Consider the following 11,047-nt stretch of genomic DNA (forward strand, 5'->3'; position numbering starts at 1 on the left):
CTGCGTGCACGGAGACGCGATGCTAGCTACCAGTAACCCGGTGCCCTCTTTAGTCTACAATGCAAGGTGAAGGAGGGTTAGGTTTGGTTTGTCCGTTCCATGTCCCTGCCCTGGTTTAGGCAGCAGCAGCAGCGTCTATTATGCCAGTGCAGAGATAGGTCACCCGTGCAGCTACGGTGTGTTGCTGCACAGGGGGTGCCCCCACCCTCTGCTAGGCAGAGCGAGAGCTCCAGCAGCCCTGGGGTGAGCTCAGCGGGGCCTCCCCCAACCCACCATTAAGGCAGCGCCGACGGTACTTGTGATACACATGTTGCGTGAAGCCGTTCTCCTTGAGCAGCTCGTGGGAAGGATGCTGGAACTTGGGCAGCGACTGGGGGGTGCAGCCGTAGCTCCCGACGGCAGGGGTTCCTTCCGAGGGGCTGGAGCTGAGCACAAGACACACCACTCAAACCACCTTTTCTTCTTTCAGGCACCAGCAGGTGCAAACGCGAGCCACAGCATCACTCGTGGGATGAGAGGCTGCAGCCCAGCGAGAGAGGGAGCACCCCGGGGCCGGACAGCACAGCAGGAGGAAAGCAAGGTTCACGTGGTTTGCACAGTGGCCTGCAGCATCCTGCTACCTGATCGTACGGGGGATGGCATGGAAAGGGGCTGGTACACGAACCCCTCAGGCCAGGGCCCTCCCTTGTCTTCGGTCTATAGCCTTGTACAACCACCCAGAACACTACAGAAATCAGACACTATTCGGAGCAGGCCCCTCTGACACGAGCGCACGTTGGTTTAGCTTCCCACATGCATTTAGCTGCTCTGATGTGTCCGTCACGCAGACGGGGGACAATTCTTTTCCTTCCCTTTAAATGGAGCCCCAACCCTGTCACCAACCGTCCTGCAAAGGCAGCTCCACTGGGTGAGCGTGCTACAGAGGGAAGAGCCCTTTAACCCCGCTGACCGCCGTGCTTCTCGGGCCAGAGGGCGCTGGGGCTGCACCAGGGCCAGACAGCGCCTTCCCACCGCACTGCTCCTTGGTTGTCAGCTCTACAGGTCTCTCTCTGGCCCCTTCCCATCCTCCTCGGCCCTTCTGAATACCTGATGGAGGCAGTGCGAGGCCTGTGTTCCCGGGAATCCATCACCCAGCCAACATGGCATTCCATGGGGGGGTTTGAACTGTGCCTCGTCTTCCTCTTCCGGGGGGTCTGCAAGGGACAGCGGCGTAAGTATCTTTTCTCCTGGGTTGACCCCTTTCCCCCCCTGCCTCCCCAACTCCTGTGGCCACCCCAGACAGGAAGCAGGAGTCCCAAACACCTCCCGGGTAGCTGAAAGCATCGTCACCCGCACATGCGGCCCGAACCCCCTGGGACATCTCACCTTGGCATCTATCGTCCTGCCCTCCTTCACCACGGGGTAGAACCGGGGCGTCTGCGTTGGGTCTTTCAGCTGAGGCGTGCGAGGGGTCCGGGGGGTCCTGGCGTTGCGATAGTTGGGTGATTCTGGCACAGTGGTTGGCAGAGATCGGGCGATGGTTGAAGGCTCCGGAACTCCAAATAGCTTATTGGCCAAAGCGTCGGTAGGAACTGCAGGAAGGAGAGGGGGATGGGAACAGCCCCCAAAAACCAGCTCACACCGAGCTCTGGCTGAGGGGAAGGGGCCCCACTGGTTGTACTTGGAACCGCACGGTGGAGCTCTCTCTCTCCAAAGCCTGTTCAGGAGATGGACCAGACATGCAATCTGCTGTCCCCTGCTCCTGGAGGAGCAGCCTGCAGCTCAGACCTTTCACCGAGCGCCTCCAGAAAGACAAACACCAAGCACCAGGGAGAAGGCTGCTACGACAAAGCGGCAGCTGCCTTGGGTGGAAAGCTGGGAAGAACCATGTGGGGCTAAGAAGAGTTATGGGACTAGGGCTCTGTGGTTCTGCCAGTCTCCTACTGCAGACCAGGGAGAAACCCCTTCCTAATGAGAACCCCATCCCCCACACACACGGTGGGGGGAGGGAGAGGAGACCCCATCTACCACTTCCCCGGCCAGACCACTGGACCCAGCTGCACCTTCAACCTGGTCCTACATGCAGATCCCTTCATTTCATTCATAGGAAAGATACAGCCAGTAAGTCCGACTGTGAAAGTCACCTCTCCCTCAGTGCAACAGAGGTCACCTGGCAGCATGACCCACAGGCGAGACCCGTTAAGACCCTACATTGCCTGGGAGACCCCTGAATTTGGGCTCCTTCTCCCGGGACCCTGAGTGCTCTGCTCTGTGTTTCATGGGGCAAGCGGCGTCACTAGACCGGGGAGGCGTGCTAGGCCATGCCTCTACGGGGAGATTCCTGGAAGGATTCTGCAGCACGCACCACCTCTGTCCCAGTGGAAACAGGGAGAGGGGAGCCGGAGGGGACAGGACACTTTGCTCCTGGTTGAGGGAGCAGCTCCAGCCTGAGGAGTTAGGCGGCTGGTGACCGTGGAGGGACCCATCTTGTACTGCAGATGTGACAGGTGGGATGCCCAGTGCAGGGCAGGGTCCCCCTCTGGTTCAGAGGCTCCTGGGCAGGATGGTTGGTGAGCAACCCCCCCACCCCAAGACACACACACACACCCCCCGGGGTCACCGGAGCACTACGCTATGCCCTTATCCCGATCCCCGGTTCAGCAGCATGCCAGCCCCAGCATGACTGAGGCCCCCGTTCAAGGTGCTCCAGCTGGCCGGCCAGCAGGGGATGGGTCCCAATGAGCACAGCTCGTTACCCACAGCACCAAGACACCCTGCCTCCCCTGCCCACTTCTCATCAGCTGCTATGGAGCCTGCGACTGCTCAGCGGAGTCACTCCAGGGACAGCTGCCAGGTCAAAGACACCAGGCTCTCCGCAGCAGATCAGGCTCCAGCTCTGGTAACGCTTCCCATCATTAAGGTGTATCCGGTAACGCACATTCGGCAAACGTGCTCACGGCGGCACAATGCCACCGGCGCCCTCTCTCCAGATTTCAGGACCTGGAGCAGGACCAACCAGCTTTGTTCCCTAGAGTTAGAAGTAAGTTACACAAATACGTCCTTAATACCACATCTCTTACCTTGCTGGAATCTGGGGGGTCCAGGCGGGACTTCCTGGTTTGGATCGACGGGGGGCTCTGGGGTCAGAGTATCAAACTGCTCCCGGCTGATCATATTCACCTTCTTGAAGTTCTCAACCTCTTGCTGCATTTAAAGATGAAGAGAATGGAGTAGCCAGCACAGCTGCCCTGCCCACGACAGGACAGTTCATCCCGATTCAGCTGAGAGCCTCCTCTGGGGTTCCGCGCTGGCCCTGAGCAGACACTTCATCTGTGGCTCATCCCAAATCTACCTGTTCCCTCCCGTTGCCAGCACAGCCTGGACATGCCCTCACCACTGCCCTCTCCCGGCAGGTAACTCTGGTGAGAGGTCAGTACTGCAGCGCCAGCCCATTTAGACTAGGAGGGGGAATCCAACTTAGCCTAGGACTTGCTTTTAAAGGGGGCCCCACCCCTTTGTCCTGGTGCCAGTCACGGAAGTGCCAGCTCCGAGCGCTGAGGGGCACGGCTCACCCCTCTATGCCATGGACAGGACGAGGGAACCCTTCCATTCCCTCCCTACAGGAGCGATTTGCGGTGCATGTGACACCCAAGTCCACGTGCACCCCCCGGGCTAGAGCAGCTCCCTGGCATCTCTCGCACTTCTGCTGTCCCAGCTATGCATTTCTGGAGACAGGAAAGGGAAACCCGCCCGTGACAATGTCCTGCAGGGATGGGGCCGTCACCTGCTCTCTGTCTCATTGCTCTTAGCCAGCCCAACTCTCAATCCAACCTGGAGGAGCTCTCCCAGAGCAGCGCCATGCTCATCTCTAGGAGCGATGGCCTGGTGCCAGGGCACAAGCCGAGGCCGCAGGAGATCCAGGTTCAATTCCCAGCTCCGGTCACTTCCTGGTGACCTTGGTCAAGGCACTGAAGCCTCTCTGTGCCTCAGTACAATGGGGACCGTAACAACGCTTCCCTACCCTCTTGGGGTTGCTGTGAGGATAAATATACGAAAGCGCTAGAAGACACGGGCATTACCACCCCCTTCCTGCTCCTTTCACACTCACCCACTTCAGTTACCTCTAGAATGTCTTACAGCTCCCCTGGGTTCCAAGGCCACTCAGGGACCAGCCTCCCCAAGGCCTCCAGTGCCTTCTTCACCCCCCAGCCCCTCTCCTCTCTTGGGGTACTAATACAGGCTCAGCATGCTCCCAGCAAGGGCCCAGGTGTCCCACTGGACTGCACGCACCACCCTCTTACTATGTGACTCTGCCCAGGGATGCCCAAACAGCACCTCCCTTGGGCCCTCTGCTCCTCACCCCGACCACTTCCGCCTCCCCATTCTCAGCTTCAATTTGCTCCCCGTGGCACAGCTCTATTTCCCCTCATGGTGTAGTACCAAGCACGGCCCCGCGTACGCCCGGGGAAGCATCACTGAAGTCCATGGCAGTCATTTCTGTGAGCATTACTCAGTAAAACTGTTCTTCTGCAACACACTGCAAACTAAGGCCTTCTCGGGGGCGAGGGAAAGCGTGTTCTTATCCTGAGTGAGGTAACCTGGGTTAAAACAGCAGCGAAGACATGGTACCTTGGCTTCTAACTCCAAGTCAAGCCCACAGGGGAGTCTGGGTTGAACTTGAATGGCTATGGCCTGGTCTCCACTACAGAGTCAGGTCGACAGAAAGCAGCTTATATCAACCTATCAGTGACTACACTCCGCCGTTGCTCCCGCCGATGTAAGTCACCCACTACACCGACCTGGTAACTCCACCTACACGAGGGGTCCTGCTTAGGGTGATGTCGTTTGGGCGAGGCAGCGTCCGTGTAGACACGGTGTTGCTTACAATCGCCTGTTGGCTGTCAGCCCCGGGGCAGGGAGGCTCCAGCTGTCAGCACCCCACACAGTTAAGTCAGTGGAAGTGGTGTCATGCACCACCACCAGAGGGGGTGTAGTGTGGACATGAATCACCGCAGTGACTGTACGGAGACCTAACTTAAGTCAACTTTTGTCGTCGAGACAAGGCCTGGCTTGAGTCAAAAGCCTGTTCTGGGTCTTCCCTGCTATTTTAATCCCCGTTAGCTAACCCGAGTGAGAAACATGCCCCCTTAGTGCAGTAGCAACCCACTGACGGCATGTGCTGGCCACCTGCTTTCGCTCCCTGAACGGTTGTGCTGCTCGCTGGGTTGAAGAGAAAGTCTTGGAATCGGCTGCCCACAACGTGGCTCTTCAGAGAGAACAGAGACCACCTATAAAATGCCAGAGTCTCCGGAGATACGACAGGTCCTTGTGGCAACGAAAACAGAGCAGGGGCTACGGGTCGGGGGGAGGGGTCACTGGAAAGAATTGTGACCAGGATTGTGTTACCAGAGACGCGGTAGGATACCAAAAATAAAAGCGACCACAACACACAGGCATAAAGGGGCGCTTTAAACTGGCACCTCCTGACTTCCGAACACTGCAGCCTCCACGCAGGAACGTTTTGGGGGGTGGAATGATCCTGACCTGGCTCCCGTGTGCATGGGGAGACGAGTGTGGGGTGGTCTCGGACAGCTAACGGTACTGCACCTGCTTTCCTGCAGAGGCGTCGGCTCCTCCGACTTCACAGAGGAGCAGAAGCACTTTGCAGCTTGCTCTCCTCAGTCCCTCCCTTCCCAGCATCTAGCTGCCTCTCCCTCAGCAATGTCACCCTGACTTCCGCAGCTACAGCCGGTACTGTCGCGTCAGCTTCCAATCTGGTTTCCCACAGCCCAGAGTTCCTGGGCACCGGGCCCCTAGCCACGTCTGGAGGGCAAGCCCTAGAAAGGCTTACACACCCCCAGAGATGATGTGATGCTCTACAAGGCCTGAAACAGACTCCAAGGTGCAGGCCACTGGAGCGTGAGGAGGAAGACAGAACGGGGGGATGGGAAAGAGTGAGTTTTAAGGAGCAATTCTCAAGTACAGAATGCAGCATGAACAGAGATGCACAAGCAGACAGTGGGAGCAGCCCAAAGGAGCGAGGCCAGGACACAGTGAGAACAGAGGTGAAGTGGGGAGGAAATGAGGCAGAGTCTTGGGGGAGATGGCCAGGAGCACAGATCTGCTGTAAGTCGAGAAAGGAAGGGGGAGATATGGTCCAAGTGGCAGGAAGGGACAAGGAACTGGTGTGGCTGGCTGGTTCCTGCCCAACTGCACCCATCCCTCTAACTAAAGCCATTTCCCCTCCCAGGTGCTGTGCTAGGGCGGGATGAAAGAGAGCCTGGGAGCCCTAAGGGAGGGCTCTCTAGGGCAAACTCGGGGCCGGGGGCAAAGCTAGCCATGCTGCTACCTGTGACCCTGTTCGGCGGGTAGGAGTCCCAAATCCAGCACTGTTGGCTGGACACCTTTCATGAGCACCATGCGATGCCCTCGCCCAACCCTGTCGCAGGGCTCATCTGTGATTTTCAACTAGCGCAAGACACAGTACAGTCGCGCCTGTTTCAGTCTGAACCAGGTTTATTTCCTTTCGCATGAGCTGGTTAGGAAGAGGTTTTAAGTCCAAGTGAAATAAGCCAGCTACTCAACCTGAAATGAGCGCGCCCCCCACGTATGGTTCACACTGGATTAACTAAGCCAGGGGTAGGGTCACCCAGACACATGCTGGGACACAGGTTCTAGCTCTCACCTTGATCTGCGAATATTCAGGCTCAAACTGCTCCGTCCACAGGTCCTGCTCATAGTAATACAGCCCGTCATTGATGACCTTGGCTAGCTCAGAGCTCATTTTCGCCCTGGAGGTGTGATTGCCTGTGCGATCCCCCCCAGGATGCCGGCGCAGGTAAGGGGGCGTCTGCGTCACAATCAGGATCTTGTTCACGTCCCTGTCGTCGATTTCGTAGTCAGAATCCTCATCTGACCAGTCGGTGAAGGTGTTCTTACGGCCGTCTATCTGCTCCATTTCCTCGTCAAACAGGAAGTCCAACTCCTCAGGCTCGTCTTGGTCCTTCTGTTTCTGCGGTGCTTTCGACTCCTCCACTTTCTAAAGGCAAACGGAGGAGAGGATGAGTTGGAGGCCCTGGGGGATGCAGCTAGGGCTCCGGCAGAACAGTCACCGCGAGGCCCGCTGGGTTTTCAGGTCAGGAGCCAGGGAGAACTGCACATTTCTGCCCTGGCGAGTTAATACTGCCTCAGCAAGACCCTGGTGCTGATTCAGCACAACACATGGAGTGACCCTGCCGTCCCAAAGGCTGCTGGTTCTGTGCTGCTGAAAGAACAGGGTCACCTTCAGCTCACTGCTTTTCCCCTCTAGGCCACACGAAGCTGACAGCCCACGTTCAATCAGGAAAGCCACCCACGGGAGTCATGCCCCAGAAGCCAGTCAAGTACTAAATTTGCTCCTGCCTCATTGCTAGAGCTGGCCAGACAACTGCCAGCAAAACCCAGCCATTTCCCAGACACTGCCCAGCGCCGTTCCCACCCCGTGGCGTTTCTCAGCTCAGCCTGCTACATGGGGAGAGCCACACACGCCGCACAGTACCTTGGGTCTGGCTGGGGAAGGCCTAGGCCTCTTCTTCACTTCAATCCACGTCTCCGAATCCAAGTCCGGTAAGCTGGCAGACAGGCCTTTGGGCATCGTCTTCAGGTTACTGACCTCCTCAGTCTTAGTCGGCACAGGGCTGGCAGAGCGGGGAGAGCCGGGGGCAGATTCTAGATACATTTCGGGACAGACAAGGGTTTTATACATGGCATGTAAGTGTTTGCACATCCACCCACGCAGGTAAGGACGGCCCCAGGGCAAGTGGCATGAGTCTGTGCACATTCAAGGGTCTTATTCTCAAAAACCTGGAAGGAAAGTCCCAGAGAAAGCTGCCTCCACAGCAGCAAACACCAAGTCCAGAGAAGGGAAAGGCCTTGCAGCAAGGAGAGGGCTGCTACGGGGAACCCTCTTGCCAAAATGCAGGATTGCTCCATGTGTCGTATTCTCCACAGTTTGCCATGTCTAGATTGAAAGGCTGAGATTTGCAAAGCCACTCAGGGGATCTGGACACCCACTGAGTTTACGCAGCCCTGAGAAGTGTCAGCCCAAAGGGTCTCGGGTGCTTGGGCCCCCCTCCATCCTCAGCAGGACCCTTCCTGGGAGAGTCAGGGTCGCTACAGGACAAACTGCCCCAAAAATACCATCCACCTGCTATTAATTACATGAATTCGTGACAGCACTAGATAGCTTCGCCTCCCACACTCTCCCCGGTTACACGCACCCACTCACCCCAACGCTCCCCCTCTTACCTGTCTCCTTTTGGAAGCTCTGCCGGGGGACGAACTCGGGGCAGTTGATGAGCTGAGAGAAGTCAGTCTGTGTGTAGTCTGCCATGGGGGGGCCGGGGAGAGGCCATTTTTCTGGCTGCTCCTTTCTCCTGATCTTCTGGTCCACAATCTCCACCACCTTGCTGTCCTTCAGAGCCTGGAGAGCAAGCCCCCCGAGCGGTGTTAATTCAGAGACGCCCCTCAAGGGGCGGCTATGAACCCCAGCCTGGAGGCTGGGGCTGCCTTTGCAGGGAGGTGGAGACAGAACCCTGGCATCTGCACCGGGGAGGGAGCAACGTGCTCCCATTAGCTCACGTACCCTGGGGTTCCACCAGTGGGGCAAGGCAGGAAGTCCGACTTGCTTGGCCTCACCTTGGGCAAGTCCCCCAATGGCCGCAGCATCTTCCCGGAAGTCAGCGGGAAAGTCAGGTTTGAGAGAATCGGGGATTGGACAGGAGGGGAACGGCCCGAGCCGAGCTTTGCCCAGCAGCCCCGCAGACCACCCTGTTCCCAGACGCGACCCCGTCAGGAGCCCTCACCTTGACGATGAGGCCAACGTCCGTGGTCAGGGCCTGCACCCGGTGGAAGCTGGCGATCAAGGTGATGGGGAGGAAGCCTTCCGTGTCCATCTTGCGCCGCAGGAAGAAGTCCCGCTCCAGGTTGTCCACGCTGAAGTAGTACTCTCTGCACGGAGCACCGGCAGCGAAGGAAGGAGATACAGACTATCACCACCTTGCTCAGGCACCGCAGACCCCACGAGCCACCCCCACCCCCGCCGGGATCTCCAGCCTTTCCTGTGACAGCGGGCGCCCTGGGAGCTCAGGCCAGGCCCTGAAACCGCAGAGAGATGCTGGAAGCCAGCCCTGCGCGGCTGCCACCTGCACGAGGAGCAGCTCATTAGTGGCGCTGGGCAAAGAGGAGCTCAAGCGCAATCTCTGAAAGGGAAGTTACGCGACTCTCTGGTAGTGGCTCAGCTCTGAGGGGGCCTATCAGTTCATGCATCTCCCCAAAAGAGGGCTGGACGCCAGAAAAGGCACCACCCTTCTACTTCTCTGCCCCCTCGCCTCGATAGCCAGAGTCCTACACCTGTAAGCCAGCTGCTCACAGCCAGACTGTTAGCTCTTGCTTGTATCCCAGGGTACCTGAAGGCCCCAGCTCAGCCAGGGGTCCCATCAGACTCAGTTCTCCGCACAGAGTCCCTGCCCCACAGAGTTTATCATCTAAACAAAGACCATGGGTGGGCAAGAGACCCAGTTTACAGGTGGGGAATTGAAGGGCAGAGAGTCAAGAGCCTTGTTCAAGGGAGTCTCTGGCAAAGCAGGGAACTGAGCCCAGGTCTGGAGTCAGTCCCATGGCCTAGCCACAAGCCCCTCCCCCCTTCTGGTTTCGGTAACTCCATGGCAGACAGAAGCATCGACTCCCAGGCTGCAGCCGCTCCCAAGGCTACGTCTGTTGAGTATCCCAGGTAAGTTGGGTGCCACATTTTGAGCTGAGTTCAGCCCCCAGTGCAGGCTCATGGAGCTTCGCTGCCCCATGTTACGCCACAGCACCACATCAAGAGGGGACAAATCCCAGTCCCTGGCTCTGCTGGCTAGGGATGCCCCCGGCCCCCAGGGAAGGGGCAGCACTTACATCTGCCGCTTGATGTAGTCCTTGAGCAGCTCCTGATCCACGCTGTACAGCTCCGTGCTGCTGACGTTATCGAAGTAGTAGGTGATGTTACTAGCGTATTTCTGGGTGCGTGAGCCGTCTGAGCTGTCAAATTTCCGGTAGCCATACTGGTAGTCAAAGTGTGCTGAGAGAGAGGAAGAAAGGCAGGCCTTTCAGGGGGCAAGTGACATCTACTGTCCCCGGGTCTTTGTGATCTTCCTGAGGGCGTGGCAAGGTGATACAACCCAGGCATTACCGCCATACAAACAGCAGCGCTCTACCAACAATCCCAGCTTAGGGCCCAGAACACAGCAGCAGTCAGGACAGTCACAAGAGAGAACTGCACAGGAACTATGAAGGGGGCCCCTCCAATACGGATTCCTGCCCCGAGGCAATTCCCTAACTCTGTAAATACCACGGCAAACAGAACAAGGGCTGATGGTAGGTGTCCAGACACTGCAGCAATTCCAGCAGAGACACCTCCAGCTTTGCAAAGCCCCTGCTGCTACCAGCCATCTCCTTAAAGAGCAAGGACAGGGACCCAGACAGCATGGGGAGCTTGAAACCCCCCCCCCCACCCCCTGCTTTAGCCATCAGGAGAGCGTTCTGATTCGGCTGGAATGCTGAGCCTTTCGGGTGAACAAAGCACTGGCCGTTGTCACAGCAAAGTCAGCTGGATTTTCGTGGCCCCAGCAAATGACAAATCACCACCACGTGAACTAACAGGCTCATGCAGCCCCATCCCCTGGGGCCTGTCCATTAACCAGGAGTCCTCTCTCCCCATGACAAACATAAGGAAGAGGACTGAGAAGCGAGGGCCAAGAACTCCTGCGCATCCCTGACCCCCGACCCCACCCCCCTCCATGTGGGGGGATACAAAGGAGGTGGGGCGAAATCAGGTGCAAACAGCGGATGTGGGGAAAAAAATACTAAATGTTCATATTAAGACAAGTGCAGCCAGGCATCCCCTGGGCTTAGGCTGCGTTCACACAGAGGAACCCCAAGGGGGTGTCTACGAAGTCTAGGAGCAGCTGCAGCTCTGGGCTGAAGCTCTCAACAGCACAACTCACGGCAGCTCTGTAATTAGGGGCACCTCGCCACGTTTTCCTTTCAC

The 11,047-nt window shown here is 57.7% G+C and overlaps 1 protein-coding gene across 2 annotated transcripts in view; it reads right to left on the reverse strand.

Moving 5' to 3' along the window:
• The window catches only part of LARP1 (La ribonucleoprotein 1, translational regulator), a 73,674-nt gene that overhangs the window by 4,141 nt on the left and 58,486 nt on the right, over nucleotides 1–11,047 (reverse strand). For both annotated transcript variants that reach the window (XM_084635874.1, XM_084635873.1), the window contains exons 7-15: nucleotides 9,916–10,078; nucleotides 8,823–8,967; nucleotides 8,266–8,440; nucleotides 7,517–7,686; nucleotides 6,665–7,018; nucleotides 3,060–3,183; nucleotides 1,366–1,571; nucleotides 1,087–1,193; nucleotides 274–425 (exon numbers count right to left, since the gene is read on the reverse strand). In XM_084635874.1, the coding sequence (XP_084492000.1) occupies nucleotides 274–425; nucleotides 1,087–1,193; nucleotides 1,366–1,571; nucleotides 3,060–3,183; nucleotides 6,665–7,018; nucleotides 7,517–7,686; nucleotides 8,266–8,440; nucleotides 8,823–8,967; nucleotides 9,916–10,078 (1,596 nt within the window). The remainder of the gene's footprint in view (nucleotides 1–273; nucleotides 426–1,086; nucleotides 1,194–1,365; nucleotides 1,572–3,059; nucleotides 3,184–6,664; nucleotides 7,019–7,516; nucleotides 7,687–8,265; nucleotides 8,441–8,822; nucleotides 8,968–9,915; nucleotides 10,079–11,047) is intronic.

This window comes from Lepidochelys olivacea (assembly GCF_965140295.1).
Source record: "Lepidochelys olivacea isolate rLepOli2 genome assembly, chromosome: 8".
In the NCBI taxonomy this organism is placed as follows: domain Eukaryota; kingdom Metazoa; phylum Chordata; order Testudines; family Cheloniidae; genus Lepidochelys; species Lepidochelys olivacea.